The sequence below is a fragment of the Giraffa tippelskirchi genome, chromosome 5, assembly GCF_054371585.1.
Source record: "Giraffa tippelskirchi isolate mGirTip1 chromosome 5, T2T-mGirTip1v1.2.pri, whole genome shotgun sequence".
Taxonomy (NCBI): Eukaryota; Metazoa; Chordata; class Mammalia; order Artiodactyla; family Giraffidae; genus Giraffa; species Giraffa tippelskirchi.
In genome coordinates, this window is record NC_137279.1 from 157002537 (window position 1) to 157027453 (window position 24917).

At 42.7% G+C, this 24917-nt stretch overlaps 1 protein-coding gene across 15 annotated transcripts in view; it reads right to left on the minus strand.

Annotated features, from left to right (window-relative positions):
* Nucleotides 1-3281: 3281 nt before the first annotated feature.
* PGM1 (phosphoglucomutase 1) overlaps nt 3282-24917 on the minus strand; it is a 73520-nt gene continuing 51884 nt past the window's right edge. For 13 of the 15 annotated variants that reach the window (XM_081486580.1, XM_081486585.1, XM_081486577.1 and 10 more), the window contains exons 7-11: nt 23709-23824; nt 12522-12657; nt 9527-9710; nt 6481-6615; nt 3282-3947 (exon numbers count right to left, since the gene is read on the minus strand). In XM_081486580.1, coding sequence (XP_081342706.1) covers nt 3858-3947; nt 6481-6615; nt 9527-9710; nt 12522-12657; nt 23709-23824 — 661 coding nt within the window. In that variant the 3' untranslated portion in view covers nt 3282-3857. Of the gene's footprint in view, nt 3948-6480; nt 6616-9526; nt 9711-12521; nt 12679-23687; nt 23825-24917 lie in introns of all 15 variants that reach the window. The other 2 variants (XM_081486579.1, XM_081486575.1) reach the window with 1 other exon arrangement.

Consider the following 24917-nt stretch of genomic DNA (forward strand, 5'->3'; position numbering starts at 1 on the left):
GGGTCTTTATTCTTGACCACCTCCCCAGACTCCTCATTAGCCATTGCCACCTTTGGTAAGGAAATCAGATCAAGTCACATCCCAGCTCAAAACCCTCTCATGGCTTTCCAATGCACCCACAGTGAGACTGTAACCAACAAGGCCCTACCTGATGGGACTCTGCCTTTCTCTCCAATGTCCTCCTACTACTCCGGCCTTCTTGCTGCTGCTGCTGCTGCTGCTAAGTCGCTTCAGTCGTGTCCGACTCTGTGTAACCCCATAGACGGCAGCCCACCAGGCTCCACCATCCCTGGGATTCTCCAGGCAAGAATACTGGAGTGGGTTGCCACTTCCTTCTCCAAGAAGATGGTATTTAAATTGAGGTCTGAGGAAGAAGTAGGAGGTGGGGAATACTGGGGAGGGGAGGGTGGCAGAGGAAGGTGATGCAGACAGAGAAGAGCAGGTCTGAAGGCCTGGAGGCAAGACAGCACAGCATTTCCAGAGAACAGCAGGTGGTTTCATTCCTGAAGCATCCAACATACGGAAGAAGTCAAAAGAAGGGTGGAGGGTAAGTGGCAGGCAGGTTTGCATGGTCTCGTAGGCCACTCAAAGGCACTGGGACTTCAGCATTTGAAAAACACTTAATGGTGATGAAAATACTGGATGAGAAGGGACAAGATGAAGGCATGAGGCCATGAGGGGTCCTCTGCTGTAACCCAGGTAGGCTACCCCGTGCATGATAGCTGCTGTCTTTCACATCCATCTCCTCTTGCTGCAGGTTCAGAACATAAAAACATGAGGGGTGTGTCTCTCATACATGATGTTTTCTGGAAGATTCTTATACAGTAGGCCAATTTCTGTCTGATAAGTCAACAGGAAATGCAGCAGAAGCAGCGTGGATGAACTCTGGGGCCGAGGAGGCAGAGGGACCCAGGCCCCAGAGCTGGCCTCGCTGGCACTGCGATGAACTCGGTCTTGGCTGTCATTCTCCAGGAGGCAGGGCCCCACCCCTTGAAAGCCTGGCCATTTTCTGGGCCTGAGGAACATCTCTGAACAGGAATCTGCTTTTCTGAGATGAGAGCTAACTGTCAAGAGGGAGGGGAAAAGTGAAATTTCAGAGTTGGGCCCCAGACAGTTCAAACTCACTTTTCTCACTGCAATCCTCACCATGCCCCAAAGAAAACAGGGCTGACTCACAGACCACATCAGTCCTGGGGGCAGGGAAGCTTGGATGTGCGCTGCTGGCCAGTCTCTCAGGGCTCCATCTCTTGGCACTCCTGGGGGCACATGTGTTGGGGTGTCTCTCTGGAAGCCACAGAGGGAGGAAGGGCGGCCCATATCCCTGCCCACCCCCACTGCCTCGTGGCCCCGGCCACCTCCCTCTTTCCTCCTTGAGCCATCAGCTCCCAAAGCTGCAGCCAAATGGATTAGGGAAAGCAGCTAAATTATGATCAAGGATGAGGAGGAAATTCTTGAAACTGTTTCAGGGGCCACAGGCCTGGAACTGTCTGTAGCTGATTCAACAGATGGGGAGGCAGAAAAGGCTCATGGAAAGCAAGTAAGACTCCGGGTCAATATTCTACTTCTGCCACATGGCATCGGAAAACCTGGGGCAGATTACTTAAGCTTCTGTTGAGCTACAGTTGCCTCAGCTCTAAAGGGGGCACAAGCATGTCCCACTTGGAGGGTTACTAGAAAGCATCTTCTAGCCCAGTGTCTAGGCACTTGGAAACTTTGATTCCAAACCAGCACTTGGAAACTTTGGTTCTAACATCCTGTGTTGCCTACACAATCCCTAAGGCACTTATCCTACATGGCCTTCTCTCTGTGTGGGAGGGACTTCATTCCTCCAGCCAGTCTCCAAGGCAGCTGGAGGGCAGTAACTATGTGTCACACATCCTTTCCTTCCCAAGGCATCTCGCACTCAGTGGGGCAGTGTGTGTTTCCTGGCTGACTGATACACCCACATATCAAGATCCCGGGGGGGGGGGGGTGGCGGGGCTGCTAGGCAACAATGCCAAAACTAACAGAGTCTCTGGCACCCAAGGCATACAGTGAAACCTTTTAATAAGTAAAATATGGGGGCATTTGCATGCCTTTCTTCCACCTGTTAGAAGCAGTTCAGAAGTAGCCAGTCAGTACTAGAGGCTGCCTTGCCTGGGGACATGCCACGCCTCTCCAGTGGTGTGAGCTTGAACAATAGCTGAACCTCATCTGTAAAGTGGGAAAATTCAAAGTACTTACATTGTAGAGTTATTGGCAGCACTTACAGAGTATATGGAAAGCACTCAGCACAGTGCTTGGAGTAGGATTAATTAATGTTCAGTTAAGTATTCATCTTCATCTTATCATTATCACCAAGCTCAGTTCTGTTGCTGGGCTAGACACCCTTGTTAAATGGTAACACTGGAAATCTCACCCCAGGTAAAGGCCCTGCCGCCTGGGATGGGGATTCCACCCTGGGTGGGGGAGGGGTGCAGAGCTGGGCTGCCTCCCTGGATCAGTCCATACAGCAAGGTGACTTTGTGAGAAGTGCCTTCCAAACCACAAAATGCATTTCAAATACTTTGTTATAGTTTATGTTTTTCCTATACTTTAAAATCTAGAAAGAATATTGTAGGCACAATCCTAGTTCCCACTTGTTGGACAACCTACTGTGAATGAGACACCCTGCCCCAGCTTTTCACATATCCACTCGCTTTATGTTCTCAGTGACTCTGCAAAGTTAAAACTATGTTTCAAGTCCATTTTAAAGATAAGGAGAATGATATTCAAAGGTCATTCAAGGTTTCAAGTGAGATTCAAACTCAGGGCTGTTGGCTCCCAAAACTATGCTTTTAACTACTGAGTTACACTCAGGGACTGAATGTAAATGTTCTAAGACGAATAAGATGCCAATGAGCTCAAGATTTCCAGCCAAATGGTGGTAATCCTGCTCTCAGATTCCGAGAGTTCTGCCTGTCCCCTCAATAGGCAGCGTGGCATCTCTGCACCCAGGGCACAAGGCAGTGCTTTGCTATTTAAGATCTCCTGAACACGTTCTTCCTTCCCTTTGTTCCAAGTTAACCATGTCGAGCTTAATTTATCCACTGCGGAAGGATTCAGGGTTTGGTTGACCCTGCTATGATTTGAAATTACAGTTCTTGAGTCTAATTTTAAACCTAGTGCAGAGAACATTTTTTTTCCTAGCTAGGACATCCAAACAAAATACAATACCACCCTCCCCCTCTTAAAAAAAAAAAAAATTTGGTTTCTTTCTGAAATCAAAAGAGCATTTTGTAAGAAAAAAAGACACCAAGACATGGTACCTTATTTTGCTTTAATATCCCAAAATACTTCTGTGAATGGGACTATGCCGCAAAATGAGAGAAATCTGTAGATAAGTACGTCTCACTCTGAAGAAAGAACTGATTGGAGAGAAGGCACCAGAAACTGCGTTTTGCTAGATGACATGTAAACATTAAATGAGGGAAAGGCTCACCAAGGAGAAAGGAATTCTCACTGTCATATCATGGGGCAGATCCTAAGGATGGACACTGGCCTCATAAACTGATGCTCAATATCCATCTTCCAGTGTAGTGTAAACAGGACCCGGTGCTAAGGAGACAAATACCCACACAGCAGCAGTGCACAAGGACACGAAAAGGAACTGATAGTAGTATAAGCCCCTGGGTTCTTTCTTTTCTCTTTCCCACATGGCTCCTGCAGGCATATCAATTGGCAGAGCCTTGGAATAGTACCATTTGTCAACAACTAGTTAGTGGAAAAACCAAATCCTAAAAAGCCTGGGTGAATACATTTTGTTTCTGTCTGTGCTCTTCAATCGGATGACTTGGAGGGCCTGGGGTGGAGGGACGTACCACATCTGGCCTGTCTTCTTAGGTGATAACAGTGGGTGCAGTGCGTCCCGTCTTTTCCTGGAGCTGGGATACCTTCAGGGCAATGGAAATAAGGGGGGCCAACATGATCTGAGGGAGACACAAAGAGAACAATCTTTGCCACCACTTTCTTTAGAGACAGATCCAGAGCTCCAGCCCTGACTTGGCCTCTGAGCTCCAAACCCTCATCTGTGTACTCTGATATCCCCAAGGCTCCTAAAACTCTCTATGTCTAAAAACAAAGACATGGTTCTTTCCCCACAAAAGAAACCTAGTTCCAGCATTCCCTATTTCAAAAATGTGACACCACAGTCTATCATATGTAGCGAATAAACAATTAAGAGTTGTTCTTGACACCTCCTTCTCTCATGTTCCCATTGTTGAACCCCCAGCATCCTAAGTGACTAACCGTCTATATCACCCAGTTCTCCCAATCCTAGTGCCATAGCTCTCGCTAAACCAAGTCCTCCCTCTTACGTGGAACAACGGTGCTTCCCCATCAGCTTCTGCATCCTCCAATTTGTTTCCCACACTCTACCCAAAAATATATTTTCAAAACACAACAACATCACCACCCCCCTACCTACTTCTCACTTGAAAAAAAAAAAATTGAAAGTTAGTCGCTCAGTCATGTCCGACTCTTTGCGACCCTGAGGACTGCAGCCCGCCAGGCTTCTCTGTCCACGGAATTCTCCAGGCAAGAGTGCTGGAGTGGGTTGCCATTTCCTTCTCCAACTTCTCACTTAAGGAAAAAAAAAAAGAATTCTGCTGTTGCTTAGATAAATAAATATTTTTAATATGAAAAAAGAAAACTATGTATCTAGTTGAACTGCCCATTTTATAGATGAGGAAACTGATACCCAAAGAAGTGAAGTGAGTTGACCTGGTGATTCAAGGGCAGAGCCAAGAGTGGTTCATGTTCTATTGCCCACTGTTGCTTTCCCTCACCTAAATCTCCACCAACTCATACCTAGAAGAAAGTTGGAGAACCATTACACAGGCTCACATACCACTTGCCACTCCGCTGGGGGCTCCAACAGCCCCAATGAAGTGCTGAGGCTGAGTACTAGCAGCTCCAGAGTAGGGGAAGGCAAGTCCCCACCTGGAAAGAAGGTACCCCTGGGCATGTGGGCACCCTACATCCTTCAATGCCCTCCCATCTCCTAAGGACTACAGTTTAGATGAAACATCTTTCATTCATTCTTTGTATCTACCATTGTCAGGTATTAAGACAGAAAAGCACAACTTCCTTTCTTGCTCTTGCTCTATTATTCTGTGGGTCTACAAGGTAGATGCTATTGTGTTTGATTTTAGTTTTAGGGATGTCTCAACACCACAGGGATGTGGCAATAACTGAAACTGGTGCCTGGCCATTGGAAAATCTGAGAAAGTGAAGTATCCTTTCATTTCTCTCTTTTTGCAGTAAAAACAACTGTAAGAGCCACTTTTTCTCAAAAGCTAATCCCATATGTCAGCCACAATATTCTGAACTTTGCATTCATTGTCTCCTTAAATCCCTATAACATTGAGGTAAGTAGCATTCTGCCATTTTACAGACAAAGAAACCAAAGCTCAGAACATTAAAAAGACTTACCCAGGGACACATAGGTATTAAGTGGCAGGAACTGAATTTAAAACAAGATCTCTCTAATTCCAAAAGGTATGCTCAAAAGCACCATGCCAGGAGTTTTCAAATGAGTTTCACAGGATTCTAATTAGGTGTTAGAAGGAAAAAGCTTTGTGGGAAAACAGGCGTGGCAAACACTATTTAAACGGGCATCTGTACTGCAAGTCCACTCAGAGCTTTAAGGCACAGTGTATGTTGTGAGCTGCCAAGAAGGGACTAACCCAGACCTCCACACTTTCTAAACTGGTTTTGGCTCTGGAACTCTGGTTGGGGAGAAGCTCCTAAGGCAAGAAACAAGGATGATGACTGTTTTCCAAGTCATCATCCCTGGCTCCCAGGGTCCCTCCTCACTCAGACACACTCCTGGAGAGAGACACTTTGGGTGGGGCTGGGAACCCAAAACACAAGTTGCAAGTCCAAACACTCTCCCATAAAGACCTTTCTTTCTGGGTCATGAAACAGTCTCTCCCTCCCTAACCCCTACTCCAGCCTTTCCTACCCCCTACCCCAGCCCTCCCTATCCTGTACCCTGGACCAAATCTGGAATCAGTGTGTGTTCTTCCAGGGAAGGTGATGAGACCTAGCAAAGTGGCAAATAATCACCAACAGATCAGAGCACCAGACTGGGGCTGATTGAAAGATTAGTTTGCTTGAATCTGCCACTTACCAGGCATGTGAACCTATTAACTATTGACCTTTCTGAGCCTCTGTTGCCTTATCTGTAGTAGGGCTATTAATAGATATGAATAAGAGATTTGAGAATGAAATGAGTATACCAATTTGGATAATGGCTTTAGAACAGAGCTTGACAAATATAAAATGCTTAGATAATTGTTAGCTATTTTTGTTTTCTGATGTACTGAAGGAGACACGAAGGAAAGAGAGGCCATCTGTTGGATCATTTGAGAGATGAGCTGTGATAATGCAGGCGCAATGGAACCACTATCCCTCCCTCCAACAGAAAGAACCAGCCAGGGCTCAGGGCTTGGGCATTACCTGGGGGTCCTGGTAGATCTTGGCGAGATCCTTCTCATAGCTGTCGATGTACAGTCGGATGGTGGCGCCCGCGCTCCCAGTGCCGCTCAGCCGAAAGATGATGCGAGAACCGTCTGCAAAAATGAGCCGCAAGCCCTGGGAAAGATAACAGCGTTTGTTTGTTTTTTTCTCGCCCCTAGAAGGGAGAGTGAAGGCTGGAAAATTTTGAGGGGTCCATTTGGAAATCTAACTTCATCCCTACTTGATTAATCGTAGGATCTTGAGAAACAGCCTCAGTTGAGCCCCATGAATCTGCCCCTGGTCAGCCTGTCACTGCATCCAGCCAGTGCGGCCTGGCTTATGGAGGAGAAGCATCTCCAGGGTCAGGTGGGACACCGGATCCTGGGGAGGCTGGCTGACACAACACCAGCCTTCTCATCCCACTTCCCTGTGATTTATGGACTAACCATTCCAGTTTAAAGCTTAATAAATAAGTAAATAAATAAATAAGCTGTAGTAGATGGAGAGGGTGGGACGAATTGAGAGAGTAGAATGGAAACATATACCTTACCATATGTAAAATTAGATAGCCAGTGGGAATTTGCTGTATGATGCAGGGAGCTCAAACCTGGTGCTCTGTGACAAACCAAAGGGGTGGGATGGAGTGGGAGGTGAGAGGGAGGTTTAAGAGGGAGTGGACATGTGTATACCTATGGATGATTCATGTTAATGTATGGCAGAAACCAACACAACTTTGTAAAGCAATTATCCCCCAACTAAAAAATAAATAAATTTATAAAAAGAAAAAAAAAACCAAGCTGCTAGATACAGAGAGTCGATGTCCAGATCAAGAGGGAAACATGATCAGAGTGGGCCAAAACCAGAGCAGATGAAGTTTCAAGTGGACCAGAGGATGGGCTCTTTGCAAAATCCTGATAGAGAGCCTCAGAAAGAGGTCAGGGGGCTGGGTGCCCCAAATGGTAGAGGCCAGCTATTCCAACCTATTGAGCAGGATCCAGTGGTCAGTCTCCACCAATGCCTGGTGATTCAAAGCAGGGTCCACATGGATGCAATGCCAAGCCCAGTCTCTCTCTCTCTCTCTCCAGCCCTCTCTCTTCCTTCTCTGGCCACATCTCTTGTCCTCAATAATCCTGATTCAGGGGAAAAAGAACAGGGACTCTTGAGGTAAGAAGGCTGGGTGAGACAGTTACTTGAAGACCCTTCAGTCTCGAAAAGGATGTCAGTTCTTCCACAGAAAGAAGTTTGTATGAAGCTGATGATCAACCAAAAGGAAAGATACTACCTCTCATCTACTATTCGTCACCCAATCCCATCCAGTGTTTCATTGTGCCGCTCAGCAGTGAAGACGGCAGGTGGAAACCCCAGAGGACCTTCCCAGTTAGTAAATGTGGGGAGGACACAGTTAATATCCATTTACCATTTCTTGCTTTCTAGGCATATACCAGAGTTGGTCTCCTTCCCCACAGCCTCAACCTGAAGCTTCTTCGTTCTTTCTACCTGACTGTAGATGCTGTATCTACTTCAGAAGATTTTCCCTCCTCCCTGGTTTTTCTCCTTATAGATTGTGGAGCTGCTGACTTCCTTAGAGCGCAGAGAGCAGGGACTGCGCCCACGCCGATGGCCCTCCCACGCACACCTCACTCCTGGTAGACGTGGGATGCAGTGCAGAGTTAGGGGTTACTTCTCCTAAAGGTCTGTTCTCTCTTTGAAGGCTTCACCACAAAAACTTCTGCTCTGCTCTGCCATGCCCTGGGCCCCACCCTCCCCTTTTCTACACCCACCCCCACCCCAGGTCTCTCTTTTTCTAACTAGCTCAGACATCATTTACAATCATCCAGACTGGCCCCAAAGTTCTCCCAGATGGTGAAAAGGCATAAGGGAAAAAAGCCACGGGGCCAACATTTTGAGAAAGGGATACTCCAGGCACCGAGGGTCACTGTGGCCAGGCTCCATCCATCCATCCACTACCTGCTCTCCAAAGAGAGACTTCAAATAAATCCTGCAGCCCAACTCCTTCAAAGCGTGCTGGATGCCTTGAGAAGGACCAGGCCAAAAATCTGGATCAGAAAAAAAAGCTAATTGGAAAGCTATAACAGTCTTATCTCCCTCTTAATCATCTCTGTTTCTTTTTTTAAAATATATTTTTTTTAATGTGGACCATTTTTAAAATCTTTATTTAATTCATTACAATATTGTTCCTGTTTTATGTTTTTTGGCCACGAGGCATGTGGGATCTTAGCTCCCCAACCAGGGATTGAATCCGCATCCCTTGCATTGGAAGGTGAAGTCTTAACCACTGGACCACCAGGGAAGTCCCTCTGTTTCTAAATTCTGAGTCCATTCTGTGACAACAGCAACAGAACCAAAGAAGAGAGGAGCCTGGGCCTGGGTGTTTGTGAGAAGCCTGGAGAAGGGCTGACACCCTGGGTGCCCAGCACCCAGTGAGGGAAGCCCTAACAACTCTGTCTCCATCCAGATATGGTCCAGGGTCTCCACGGTGATGCACACTGCTATGTTAGGGTCAGCTGCGAGTCATGTGCTACAGGTGATAACAGTGAATGTTTCTAAGTCCACAAATGGTTTGTCTGTTTTTTTCTTCTTTTTTAGAAATTAGAATAGATCACAGAAACATCTATAAAGAGATCACTCTCATGCCATGCTGGCATTCTGCTACAGTCTCTTGAGAGGGAAGGAGGAGGTTGAGATCGAAGGCAGCCGCTCTCCATCTTTTTAAGATTCTAGGGCTCTTTTCTGTGCACACATTCAATGTGACCTCTTATATAGAATTCTGGAGAATGTAAAAGTCCTTCTGGAGTCTAGACTAAGCATCCCAGAATGAGGGCATAGGGGTGAGCATGGAATCAGGGCAAAAACCATTTTACCTACTAGCACCTGTGCAAATCATATGTGACTTGGCAGAAAGTCACTTGAGAAAACAGGGCAGCAAAAGACAAATGACCAAGAAGCCTTTTTATTTTTTTCTCTTGAGATTTCAGAGACCAAGCTCCAAGGACTCTATCCCATGTACAAATACATCTGTTCCTACCTGATTTCTTGAAATGCTTCCATCCACCGGATCGCTGTACTCAAAGTTATCAATTTTCTCCACGGTGTAAACTTTGTCACCCACTGGAAACTGTTTCCCCACGAAGGAGCGATCAGAAATCAGGGCTTCCAACTCCTTCATCATTTTGTTTGCGCCCTCGGCTTCCACCTCCTCATAATCATACCTGGGAGAAATCACAAAGTTGAGGCTGATTTCAAATCACACCAATGGATATCAGCACTTTTTGCATCATTTGTTTGGCCCTCCCCCCAAACATCTAACTTCAGAAGAAGCTGGCAAAAATATGAGTGTGTCATTCTCTGGGGATGGAGCGGGCAAGGGATGAAAGAAAGCGTTTGGAGGGTTTCGGGAAAGGGTTGGGGGCTTCTGAATGAGCAGAAAACTCCCATTTGGGCTTTTCTGCAGAATAAAGCTCTTAGCAGCTTCAAAGGCTTTTGAGAGATGCAATCTAACATTTAATCACCACCTCAGGAGGAGGCCGTAGAAACAAAAGCAGTGTTATCTCTAAAGAAGGCTGCATGAAGGCACACATGACTCAGGCGCTGCTCTTCCAAACAGCTGGAGCTTCTTTGGGATCCATGCTGGAAGGCTCCCAGTCTGGGACCTGCCTGAGGCTGCTGAGATGTTGGCTAAGGAGAGTTCCAGTCTCCACAGGAGCAACCACGAGTAAGGCCAAGTTTTCACTGACCAAATGAAGGAGCCAAGCCCTAACTCATTCTTTTTTTAAGCCCTAACTCTTTACACCTGGAACGCCTCCCTCCTCTCAGTGAGAGTGGATTCTGATCCACAGTGTTCACCCTGACAGAGCAGCCTGGTGTGGATGCAAATGGGCCAAGAGAAAAATGAAAGCATATCACAAATGATATGATATGACTGTTATTTTTCCTCCAAGAATTGTTCTTGACTTCTTTCTTGTGAGGTTAAAGATTCTTACAGGTGGCTTTCCTTGTTCTTATGGCACACACCCTCTTGAGAGAGTTATTTTTTAGAGGCTCAAGATAGCATAGTCTATATTTATTTGCAATAGTGAAACAATATATATGTGCAAGATGACACCTCTGAGACATGAGAAATACCAGGGAATTAAGGCCAACTATTCTGGCTCCAGGATTCTATGAATCAAGGACAGCAGTCCCCTTAATCCTGAAGTCAGCTCTTTCCCCCAGTTAAAATGATAAACAGCACGAAATTACAACCAGGTGTTTGTGCTTTACATCTGTGACCTTTGGGTGTTTGAGGGAAATGTTCTATAAATCCTAGGCACAGAGGGGTATAATGGAAAGAATCTGGGCTCTGGAATCAGACAGAAGGAGCTATGAATTCAGCCTTTATTGGTTACTAACTGTGCAACTATGGGCAAGTTGCCTCATTTCTCAGAATCTCAGTTGCCTGATCAATAACTGTTTTGAGGCTGATGTGAAACAAGGCATGCAAAGAACACTTTTGTTAAATAAATGGAGGGTAGAATGGAATCTTAACTAACCATAGATTCAGGTTCTAAGGACTTTGTAATACTTGGTTAGCAGTTATTTAAGATTAATAAAAATATGTTGATAGTTTTTAGATGGAGACTTCTGATTCAAGAGTGACCCTCTCTTTGAACAAACTGTTCTAATCTTAGTCCATTCTGTCTACTGTTCACTTGTTAACTCATTTATCTATTCAAAGCATATTTATACAATGTCACTATGAATTAGGTGTTTGGTGATACCATGGAGCACAAAAACAGACATGATCCTGCCTTCGTGATCCTCTGGGCTCTAGAGAGTTCATGACTGCTGTTCTGAATTACCAGATTTTTCTGGTTCTTAGAAAGTAGAGATTCTTGCTGTATTTGCCAGGGCTACTGTGTGGCAGATATTACTTACACCTTCCATCAAAGAATAACTTGAGGGAGGAAGATAGCAATGAACTTGTCCAAAGTTGAAAAAAGTTTTCTGATTAAGGAGACCAAGTTGCTTAAGGGTGAACTCTTTCTCAACTATCCAAAGATCATGGACCATTGAATCTGTGATATAGTTTTTAAATTCTCTAGTCTCAACTCACCTATTTTTATAGAGATGGCAACTGAAGTTCAGAGAAATTATATCTTTACATTTCTTACAGATAAGTAATTTATCTAATATCCTTGCTCTCATATTTCTTTTCCATAATTAGAACAGTGAGATCCAGGGGGGAAAATCTGTTATTTTTACACTTACTAGGGGAAAGGCAAATTGAAATTAGTGAAAAGCACACTGGAAAAAATGTTAATGCATCTTAAAAATAGAAATACGTATGGTAAAGAAGACTTACTAACTATTCTAAGTATTTTGTCCATTGAGAAGCCCCAGTGCCTGGCACAAAGTAGGTACACAGTCAGTATTTATTGAACCAATGAATGAAGCATTGACAACTATACAGCCTTTGGGGACCTATTTTAATGAGTCAGAAAAGTTGATTTAGACTAAGCATAATTGTTTCCATAATTTCAGAAAAAGTTTCCATATTTTCAGTGTCTCAGAGTTTATAAAACACTTTCAGACTCATATTTCATTTAATCCATTCAATAGCTAGACTGCTATTTCCATTTCTACAAATGAGAAAACTGAGTACAGAAAGAGGTTAAATGACTTCCCAGTCTACTAGGGGACAGAAATAAAATTCTAATCCATTTTTCTGAATCCAAATCCAATGCTATTATCATGCCCATCTGATAGGTACATTTGAAAGACTGACAAAACATTCATTCTTTTGAATAAGTTAACTAAAAATTTTAAGCCTTGTTCTTTATAGCTAACATAAAAGTTAACTTCATCTCAACCCCAACTGAATTGTTTTAAAAATCCCCAATAGATTTAAAGATCCCCAATAGATAGATGTGAATGAACTGAGGTTTTATTAACACTTAAGACAGGAAAGAATTTGTATGCATGAGATTGCTCTCTGCCCACTTCCCCACATTACCTCTGTTCCTGGCCAGGCTGTGGCTTACCTGGTGAAGAAATTTCGCCCATACTTTTGCCAGTGATCTTTAAGAATGTCCTCCACACTCTGTTTGCGGGTGGCTAGGATGGAGAGCCAAGCGAGGACAGCCCAGAGACCGTCTTTCTCACGGATGTGGTCAGAACCTGGTGGGGGACAGCAAGCAGCTGTGAGAAGTGTGACTTCTCTAAAATACTTGAGAATAAACTCAGTGGTAAACATGATCCAACCAAAAGTCATAAAACTTTACTGAGAAACGGAATATACGGAAGGAACCACTTATTGAATAAAGCCACATACTACTGAAAAAAAGCTGATGCTTTCCTAAGTAATTTAGAAGTTTAAGGCAAATGCCAATAAAAATGTCAGTGGAATAACTTGGTGGAATGTGATATATCAATTATGAAGTATGAATTTGGGAGGGGGGAAACAAAAGAACATGACCATTGTGAATTTTTAATAATAAATAATTAGTTATTATTCATGCAACAAAAGAGAGCACCCAGAAAGAGACCCACACACATATGAGACCTGAATAAATGATAAAGGTGTCACTTCAACGCTGTAAGAAAGAATGGATTACTTTTTAAGTAGTATTTGTATAACTAGTTGAACAGTTGGGGAAAAATCAGCTTTTTCCCTATAAAATATCATGCCAAAAAGAATTCCAGATGAATTATACATTCAAATATAAAAACTGAAAACCTTTAAATACTAAGATATATATACATCCTATATATATACACACACACACATATATGCAATTGTTTTTAATCTTAGAGATGGCAAACACATATAAATTCAAAATTCATAAAGGAAAAAGCCTCTCTATTTGTCTACTTAAAAATTAGCATTTCTATCAGCAAAACTACTATGGATAAAATCAAAAGGCCATTGACAAACTAAAAAAAAATTTAAAACATTTGCAAATAAAGTAGATGTTTAAAACAATATAGAAAAAGCTCGTGTATTAATAAGGAAAAAGCAAAGCCTCAACAGAAAAATAGGCCACAAGAATATAAATAGGCAATTCATCAAAAAAATGAATATAGGTACCTGATTAATATAATATTTATATATATAATAATATAATATTATTTTTAAGAAGACAAATTTAAGTTAAAGCCACAATAAGACACTGCTACTTGTTTGACAAATGGCCACAGATTTAAAAATGAGAACACCTAATATTAAGGAAGGTATAAGGAAAATGGGATTCCAACATGCTGTTTCTGGGAGGGTTACAGTCCTTCTAGAGAGCAATTTGGCAAAAAATACGAAAGCCTTAAAAATGGACCTGCTTGTGGATCCAGCAACTCCAGTTCTAGGACATTTTTCTTTAACCCAAAAGGATTTAGTTTACAAACCATGGCACATCAGTCTCTTGCTGAGGTCCTTGCTAAAATCTTGACTGAAAATAACAAAGTAGCGCATTTGGATGTACTTATAGGCATGGAGGGGTCTCGCCAGGTGGCACAGTGGTAAAGAATCCACCTGCCAGTGCAGGAATCACAAGAGGTGTGGGTTCAATTCCTGGGTCAAGAAGATCCCCTGGAGGAGGAAACGGCAACCTGCTCCAGTATTCTTGCCTGGAGAATCCTATGGACAAAGGAGCCTGGTGGGCTACAGGCATGGGGTCGCAAGAGCCTGACATGATCGAGCAACTGAGCACATACACACACACACTTATGCATAAAGCCCCTTTTCCAAGAACCTGATTTGTAACAGAACTCTCATTTTTTGCCTTTAACGTCCTTATTCTAAAAAAAAAAAAAAAAAAAGGCAAACAATATTGAGCTCCACTTTCTGATTTCTGAATAGGATTTAATACAATCCTTCTAATAATGTTTTGCATATGATCATGCCTTGAATTCTTCATGTGCCTCTCTGTCCTTCTTGACTTCTCACTGGGTCTTATTCTCCTTAGAACTGTGAGAGTAGCACAATGCTGGCAGTGAGGCATGAGGTAAGTTTGTTTCCTTCCTCTCTTCACCCTTTTAGACCCTGCTCAAATATCTTCTCCAATCTAGCTCCCAGCTTCCCTAGGCAGTTATGAGCTACTTGTTCTTCTAATATAGCGATTGCTTAAACGTGTGGTACGGCATCATGCTTGCTCCTCAAGCCTCAGTAGTTCATTTATGAGCATTTCACACCTCAACCATGTATTTCTTGGAGGCATCTCTTATTTACCCTTACATGGAATATATTATGGAGAAGGCAATGGCACCCCACTCCAGTACTCTTGCCTGGAAAATCCCATGGACAGAGGAGCCTGGTAGGCTGCAGTCCATGGGGTCACTAAGAGTTGGACATGACGAGCGACTTCACTTTCACTTTTCCCTTTCATGCACTGGAGAAGGAAATGGCAACCCACTCCATTGTTCTTGCCTGGAGAATCCCAGGGATGGGGGAGCCTGGTGGGCTGCCGTCTATGGGGTCGCACAGAGTCGGACACGACTGAAGCGACTTAGCAGGAATATATTAAATAACATTGTGAAGGAGCACATGAATGAATTAATCAATTAATTAATCTATTGCAACATCTTCTCTTTCTCTTTTTTGGTTCACATTTTTTCCCCCCAAAAGAGTCTTTCTAAGACACCACTTTTAGAGACAGTGGTTCTCAAAACCTGTATGCTGGCAAAACTAGAGATGTTAAGTAATACCTTTAGCATGTTATATAAGAAAGTTACAAATGTTTACCTAATTTTATTAGCTTATGGACTTTTATTTGCCTTTACTGCTCTTTCAAGTAACAGAAAGTTAGCTCTCTGGCTTCTACAGCTTTTGCAGATGATGATATGCTTTGGCAACAGTTTACCCTCAGCAGTAAGATCCTGGCAGCTTCCCCTGTATATGAGAATTCATGACAGAAGTGTATAGCTGGGAATGATTTGTCTGTGAGCCCCTAGGTTCGTTTTTCTTTATTCTGTCCTTCCTTCCTTTTTGTTTTCTTTTTTCTATTTTTGGGGGAGGGGGAGACTAGACTGAAAGCATAGTGGGCAGTATTCCTTTGTGTTTTTCCTGTTCTAAGAATTAGCTTTTCCCTTTATGTAGACATGAAAATAAAATGTAAAAATCTTACCCAACTTTAACCAAGTTACTTGGAGATAACTAAATCACCACCTAATATTTTTAAACAAAATATCGGCCTTGTATAACATAAATAAATATTATCTTCTCTTTACATAATCCCCAGTCTCTTTTGAAAATTCTCATTAATCTCACTGATCACCTTGGATATATCAAAATGCTGGGTAACTCTGACTAATACTTAGGAAGTCTGGGTAAATTTCATTTTCTTTAGAGTTCTAATGAATGATGACAAGCTACTAGTGAAAAAAAGGCAATGGTGTGTAGATGTGTTTCTCAAGCTACTGTTGTTTTTGCAGGTGTGGCAGTTTTGGGTCAGTGAAAAATGCTTTGTATTTAAGAGTCAGAAAACCCGAATCTGAAACTTACTTATCAGTTGCTTGAATTTGGACAAATCACTTAACTTTTCTGAGCCTGATTTCTGAGCCTCATACAGTTTCTTCAACTGTAAAGTGGGGGGTAATGCCACCTTTCTCACACAATTTTAAGACTCTTCTGTGAGAGAGGATGAAAATATTTTATAAACTGTTAAGTGCCATGCAAAGCAGGCAAATTCTTTACTGTCTGAGCCACCAGGGAAGCCCGAGTACAATATAACAGTTGAAACCAATATAAGTTACCACTATGAATAAAAGAAAAATAAACTTTTAGGGAAAATTAATACTCTCCACTATTTCATTAAGCTTTCAAAAATAATGTCCCTTAACTATACATACTGGGGAAGAAAATGGAATATAACTCAATATGCTCTTTTTTTCTGTGCAATGGGATTACAGTGTTTTTCTCTTCTTCCCCAATTGTCCTAGTATGAATATGAATTACTGGTATCATTTTTTAATTTAAAAAAAGAAGCCAAGCCCACTTAAGTATAAGGAAGGGGAAACTCTATCAGCAAGCACTAGTCCTAGCTGCAAGTTTTGGTTCAGGCTCTTCAAACTTGGTCCATTTCAGGGACCAGCTAAGCCCATGGGGATTCTGCCCTTTCAGCATCTTCAAACACCTGTCACTTGACTTTGGCCTAATCAGCACCTTGTGATACATATAAACTCTGCTCAGTCAGGGCACACTCTGAGTCCTAGCCAAGAAAAATGTCAACCTTTGCTGAGGGAGCCAAGCGCCAGCAGTTTAGGGATTAGGTTTCATTTACCGGTACGAACACCTCAGGAGCGCCCAGGCTCCTGCTGTTGCCAGGCCACGGTCTGTGGATGGACCATGACAGCTGAAAAAGAGCTCCACAGAGTTCTCTGGAAACCTGAGCATCTGCCTGTCTCTTTCTCTGACCATCTCTATTTCTCCTTCTATCTCCTAAACATGCTGTTTTCTCTGCCTGGAAATTTCTACCCCACATATAACTATTAGCCTGGCTAACATCTGTAACTACTTTCCACTTCCTTCTTATCCAGGATGCCTTCCTTGTTATCCTCTGTGTTTACCTCTATTCTATCACACCCTGTTTGTTCTTACCCCACCCTACACTATGAGCTGTACCTGGTTCATGCCTGGTGTGCAGTCAGCTCTCAGGAAGGGTTTGCCCAAAGAACGACCAGACCCCAGCTGACTGACCGGGTGGTCCAGCAGACCTGCTCTGTCCACAGTGCTGTCCTCTTTGGCTTCTACTGCACAGATGACTTCCCTCTGAAAGGGCAGGAAAGCTCCTCAGAAAGCCTTTTCCACACCACTCCAGCCTTCAAGGGGAAGCTCCCCCTTGGCAACCCTCAAACTTTCCATTTAGCTATTTATCCTGCACTGCCTCATAACTGCCCCTAGAATTTCTGTTTCCTTTGGAGGAGATTGGTAAGCACTTGACAGGCAGAAAATGTGTCTTAACCCAAACTCCATTTGACACTCAACAAGTATGAGTCAGTGTCTACCATGTTCTGAGGATATGAGAAAACACTAAGATGAGTGAGACACGTTCCCTGCCCTCACAGATGAGCAAGATGGGAAGCTAGACACGCAGGTGACAGTTTAGCTGAGTTAGTTATAATTAGGGTATCAGCCCAGTTCTGTTGGGATAGTCTGTCTGGGAAATTTCCCAGAGACAGGATGGTCTAACTTTCCTGTGGGGAGATTTACCTACAGGAAAATGTACTCGAAGGTATGCAAATTAGAACAGGCAGAGAACTAGACAGAAAAACCTAATCCCCTCACCACAATACCAGGTTAGGTGCCCTGGGTATACAGTCCCTGGCACATCCTGTACTTCAGGTTCTATTGCTTTGCACACTTGAGATAACTTGGCCAGGGTATGACTTCCTTCCTCAAATGTGGCCTCCACGGAGCCCTCCACAGGGAGGCTGTGCTTACCACTGTGTTCCCAGAACCTAATTCAGTATCTGGGACAGAGCCAAAGCTCCATAAACATTTGAGGAATGAGCTGATGAAGTATAAATACGAAGGGTTTTTCATAAGAAATTAAAATTAAAGGAAATTTGCAAAGCATGAATGCTGTACTTCTTTAAGAGATCACTCCCATACAATATATATCATCGCTAGAACATTTTCAAGATGGGACGGGAGAAAAATATCGCTAACCTCTAGACTGGGCCAGATCAGAATTTACTGGCCTATTTCCATATGATACCAAGTTAGTTCTCAACCTGGTTTCCTATCCCTCTATTCCAAGCCCCCTCCCTCCTTTTCCCAAGAAAGAACTTCAAAAGCAGTGACATTCTAGTTTATTCAGTAACTTCACGTTTCTTCTCATTTTCCCAAGAATTCAAGATTTCCCTCGACCATTGTGTATAAACACATGCATCATCACCCACAATTAGGGAGGAAAATAACTGCACCATGAGGTCAACCAAAAACAAGTTCACCCTGTCCCGTTCTGGTACCATAACAAAAACACTTTTATCCCTGGCGTTTGTGATACTGATGTCTGAGAAGTGTCATAGCCTTGGTGGCCACAATAATCATGTGAGACAGTCGCTGTTTCTCCACCATGAACAGACTAACGTGTGCTTGGTAAGAGTAATCTTACAGCTTGCGCATTTAAATGCTAGTGATTTGTTTTACTTTGTGAGCCAGTTCTTGTGAAGTCTGACTCTTTTGTACCTCTTTGCAAGTAAATTTCTCCTTTTTTTTTTTAAAAGGTCATCTTGTATCACAAAGGCCATGGGTCACAGCTCTGCACTGCGGAGTAGAGTGGTGCTGAGTCCCCACAAGAGTCCCAGATTCTGACAGAGGTGAGGTGGGCATCCTCCACTGAGGTGGGTGTTTAAGCAGAAGAGCACTGACTATACACTCATGACTCCATCAACACACAGGAAACTACATCGGATAATGTTTAAAGTCCTTTCCTTTCCAACACCAGGACTCTGGTTTGTCTGAATGGAGGGTGCCGAGTGAATAGTGTGTTCTCTCATTCATTCAACAAGTGTTTGCTGAACACCTATTATATTCTGGGATTTATACCAGGCTCTGAGGATATGATGGAGAACAAGACAAATATGACTCCTGTCCTCATGGAGCTTACAGTATAGTGGAACCAACAGACATTAATCAAGTAATTATAAATACTTGTAAAATTACAGCTGTACTATGTGCAAGGAAGGAGAGGTGTGTGGTGCTGGGAGATCCAATAATAAGGGCATTTGACGCACTCTGGAAAGTGAGGGAGGCTTTCCTGAGAAACTGCCTCTACTCTAACTTAGAAAAACACATAAATAAATGACCCGATACTCAATTAAGCTATAGAATTCAAATATTTCAAAGCCTGTAGGATCACTAACGTCCATCCTGAGAAGCTCTGTAAAGGAACTGTTGGAAACATTTGCCAACAAGGGACATAGCAGGTGGAACCTAACTCCTTTCTAAACAAGTAGATCAGAAGTTCAGTTAAGTAAGTTCAGCTGCGCTCACTCAGCAGTGGTGATCTATGGCTATGAGCCTGGCTTTGTAAATGTTTTTCTCATAAATATTATGGAACAATTGTCTTTTTTTTCAAAGAGAGAGAGAACAAGTTTGTGGATTTTTCTCAGGATGAATCCTTTCTTTTGATATAAAAGATATCAAAGGGAAGATAAAACCATGGTTGGCACTTAGTATTTGATGATGGGTTAATAAATAAATAAACAAGAACAAGCCTTAACAAGGAACAATTTAAAGTCTAATGCCTGGGTTCAAAGAAATCAGTTTCACAAATGTAATCTGGGGACTTTTCTTGGCAAATGCTCCTGAGAAAAGCTTAAAGGGGTATAATCATCTACAACATTAAATGAGCTAAACAGTATTATGAAATGTCCAAAAAGCTAACATAAACGAAAGTCATATCAAGAAATGTACAGGGTCCAGTTCTCTAGAAATTGTCATCCATCTACTCTCTACTTGTCAAGTCAACCCTGGAGGATTTGGGCTCAGTTCTAGACATGATCTTTTATGAGGGGCACTGGTGAAATGGGGAAGCATTTAGAAACCAGTGCTAGGTATATAAACAATATGAAGTGAGGGATGACTGGAGGACTAGGCATGGGTGGTCAGGAGAAGAGAGGACCTGAGAACTGCCCTCTGGTGTCTGAAGGCTTGTCACGTGAGGCAGGAGCAGCTTGTGCATCCTGTCTTCAATCCTGTTCCCAGCCAGTCAACACCTGGATGGTTACTTGGCTCTAGGACTCTGATTCGCCTTGCCCATTGCTATCCACATGGGTCTGAGGGGGCAATGTGTTAGTAAATATACCACAAAAAAGAGATATTGCAGTTAACAATGTTTACATAAAACTGTGCAAACTGGATTCCTTATGGCAGAATGTTTTGGAATCTTCAAACGATAATATCATCATAAATGTCCAAGACAGAGAGGTGCATTCCAAGTTTTCTGATCTTCATGGAACTCAAACTCATGGAACTAGTATCTTTCCACACATCCAAACACCCAGAAAGACCTTGTTCTAGACTTTTCTCTTTTCATTAGGCTCAGTACTGAAATAGGTACATGGAGTCAGGAAACCAAAGGTTTATACACGGTACCTGCCTTCAAAGACAGCTTCGCCCATAGGGAAGAATGACTGATTCCCAGCCTGCACTGGATAACACTGGAGGGACTTCATGGGCAAAGACCACCTCACAGGTCCAATGGGTAGTCATCTAGCATCCCATGTAGTAATATGGCAGTATTTTATGAGGTAAAAAAGAACTAAGCAGTAGCCTTGTTATCTCTGACCAAAGACCTGGACCTTGGGAAATCATGTAGCCTTTTTTGCAGACATTGTTCAACCTCCAAACTCATTCTTAATACCCTCCAAATCCATAAGCCAATTCATTACCAAGAAGTAACGTCACTTCCTCAAGGGTATTAAATTGCTTAGAATTTAGTCACTGGGCATCTCAAATTTATTAGCTCATTCTACCCATCCCTTTTATACAGTTAATGAAGTTCTCATGGCAAGAATACTGGGGTGGTTTGCCATTTCCTCTTCCAGCAGATGCTGAAGAGATCAAGAAGAGATGGAAAGAATACATGGAAGAAATATAAAAAAGATCTTAATGAACCAGATTACTACGATGGTGTGGCTAGTCACCCAGAGCCAGATGTTCTGAAGCGTGAAGTCAAGTGGGTCTTAAGAAGCACTGCTGTTAATAAAGCTAGTGGATGTGACGAAATTCCAACAGAGCTATTCAAATCCCTAAAAGAGGATGCCATCAAGGTTTTGCATTCATTATGTCAGCAAATCAGGAAGATCCAGCAGAGGACTGGAAAAGGTCAATTCTCATCCCAGTTCCCAAGAAGGGTAGTACTAAAAATGTGCTAACCATTGGACAATTGCACTCATCTCCCATGCTAGTAAGGTCATGCTTAAGATCTTGCATGCTAGGCTTTAGCGTTATGTGAACCAAGAACTTCCAGATGTCCAAGCTGGGTTTAAAAAAGAAAGAGGAACTAGAGATCAAATTGCTAACATTTGAGGGATTATATAGAAAAAGAAAGGGAACTTCAGAAAAACATCTATCTCTGTTTCATTGACTATGCTAAAGCTTTTGACTGTGTAGATCATGACAGACTGTGGAAAGCTCTTTCAGAGATGATAATATCAGACCATCTTATCTGTCTCCTGAGAAACCTGTATGCGGGTCAAGAATCAACAGTTAGAACACTGCATGGAACAACTGATTGGCTCAAGATTGAGAAAGGAGTACGACAGGGCTGTCTGCTGTCACCCTGTTTGCTTAACCTATACACTGAGTACATCATAAGAAATGCTGGGCTGAATGAGTTGCAAGCTAGAATCAAGATAGGTGCTCAGATATGCGGATGATACCACTCTAATGGCAGAAGGCAAAGAGGAACTTTGCTTCACCCTCTTAATGAGGGTGAAGGATAAGAGTGAAAGAGTCAGCTTAAAAGACTAAATATTAAAAAATCTAAAACCATGGCATCCAGGCCCATTACTGCATGGCAAATAGAAGAGGCAAAGGTTGAAGTAGTAGTGACAGATTTCCTCTTCTTGGGCTCCAAAATCACTGATGACAGTCACTGCAACCATGAAATCAGAAGATGTTTGCTTCTTGGCAGGAAAGCAATGGCAAACCTAGACAGTGTGTTGAAAAGCAGAGACATTACTCTGCCAACAAAGGTCCGTACAGTCAAGGCTATGGTATTCCCAGTAGTCACGTATGGTTGTGAGAGCTGAATAAGGCAGAATGCCAAAGAATTGATGCCTTCAAACTGTGGTGCTGGAGAAGACTCCTGAAAGTCCCTTGGACAGCAAGGAGATCAAACCAGTCAATCTTAAGGGAGATCAACCCTGAATATTCACTAGAAGGACTGATGCTGAAGCTGAAGCTCTAGTATTTTGGTCATCTGATGCAAATAGATGACTCATTGGAAAAGTCCCTGATGTTGGGAAAGATCGAGGGCAGAAGGAGAAGAAGGTGTCAGAAATGAGATGGCTGGGTGGTATCACCGATGCAATCAAATGAATTTGGGCAAACTCTGGGAGATGGTGAGGGACAGGGAAGCCTGGCATCCTGCAGTCCATGGGATCACAGAGTTGGACAAGACTGGGCGACTGAACAACAACAACATCCACCCCACCCTAGGATTTATAGGAAAAGAAATCAGCCTTTTATTCTGTTTAACCAGCATGAATTGCAACTCAATGGCAAGGGTGATAGATTTTGATTTTTTCTTTGCCAAAGGATGGAAGAATAGTACTGAGGATCAAGAAGAGTGGTTCTTTTACTTCAAAATATTGGGTAGAGGCAATAGAAGGAGAGGAAATATGGCCACTGAAGTACCTTGCAACCTGGCTGCTAGAGACAGCCCTGGGGAAAGGGCCATAAGCCTGAATGAATGTTTAGAAAAGAGAGAGACTGATGTAGGATGGGGTCATTGGGAAGGTCATGGCAGTGGGACTTCAAGTCAGTACTGGAAAGGCATAGAAAATGAGGGAGAGCATGTGTTGTATGGCAGAAACCAATACAACACTGAAAGCAATTACCCTCTAATTAAAAATAAATTAAACTTTTAAAAATTTACAGAAAAGAAGGGAGAACATGGAAAGTGGGGTCTAAGGATCTTGGGACATCCCCCAAGCATACCATGGTCTACTCTTTCATTGCACCACAATTTACATAAAGATCTTCATGGTCAATTTCTTGATTACCTTAGCAACTCAGTTCCACCCTAATGGTTTCCTTCCACATAACCTTAATAAATTACAACCTGTTGCTACAGAAAACATACGGCTATTAAAGAAGAAGATTTAACACTGTGGTGAAAACTTCTCTTAAATAAAAACGAAAAACTGACTCACTCCACCATATTTCTTCCTAGAAATAAAAACATTTATAAAGGTTTCCTTGACCACTGAGGGGAGAAAAATGTGTTTATCATTCTGTTTAATCCCCACAGACTCAATGGCCACGCTGCCCAAACTTCCTGCCTTGGTAGATGTGATCCTCTGAAAGTAAAATTAACCCTCCCCGGCAGAACGTGCTCCCTGTTTTTCAAATGTGTACACTCCATCAGAGTTGTTATAAATAAGCTGTATCTTGATTTAGGACATATCAGCTACCGCTGCTATTTCAGTGCTGCTTTAGCAGTCTAAGCTTTCACTGCAAGTAGCATTTACAGGAAAAAAACAGCTCAGGGCTGCGTGCTTACCAGTCCCGAAGCTCTCCTCCCCACAAAGGGACAGTTTGCTTGCATCCATCAGATTCCCAAAAAACTTCCAGCCAGTTGGGGTCTCATACAAAGCGATCTTTGTAGCATTAGCCACCCTTCAAAGGCATGAAATCAAAGTTACATCACAGCAGGACTGCTAGTGTAGCCATGTGAGGGATGGAAAATAGCAACCGTTATTGTAATCAAGGGTTCCATTTAGCATTGCTCAGAGGTACACATAATTCTAAGATTGGTGGAAAATCGTACGAGAAAACTTGTGCACAATGGGCTATTATATGTGGAGTCAGAAGAGGGGGAGAAGAGTATGAAGACAGAATTAATTCAGGTCAATGAATTTAATATTTTAGAAGAAATAACAGTGGCAAAATGGACAAAACTGTTTGGGGGGCTATTTAAACCCATGTGTTTTGGATACAGACAACATTTATAACCATTCCATAAAGAACAAAAGAATGATGCTTTGATGCACCTATAATTATAGAGCCAGAAGATATTGGGTCTGGGAGGTCAGTATTTCACAGAGAGAGAAACAGGACCCAGAATGTTATGTGACTCAGTCCAAGGTCACACAGCCAGGGTGACCACTGCCTGCGATCCAGCTGCCCAGTCAGTGATCCTTTCATTCCCTGGAAGGCCCCGCAAGGACAGGGCCCGGGGGGGCTCCCGTCAGCACTAGCTGCATCCACACCAATCCATGGTCCCCTCTCCCCTGCAACACATCTTTTACTTCTCCCTATATTATCCTTAGTCTATTTGAAACTTTTGAGTGATTCTTTTTTTAGATTCCTTTCCCTTTGAACGGAAAAGTTACCTACATTTCATTCACCCTTTTAGTGAGATTTGCTTTCCAAAATGCTTATCACTAGTGAAACAATACCATATTTCAATTCTAATATTTGAGGAAAATTAAATGATGATTTTTAAAACTGTGAAAATAAAATAAAGTTTCTTTCTGGGTAATGAGGTATTTTCCATTGTGATTCTATATGTGGATTATCATATATAATCCACATAAATTGGAATTAGACTGTTTTTGGATTACACAGAAGCTATTTCAGGACCTGATCAGTCTAATGGACAATAGTGTGGCCACAAACCAGCTCACAGCTTTGGAGGGAGAATGTGGAGGCAGAAGGACCAGGGTCTAATTCTAGCTCTGATGTAGCTGTGAAGTCCTGGGAAAGACTG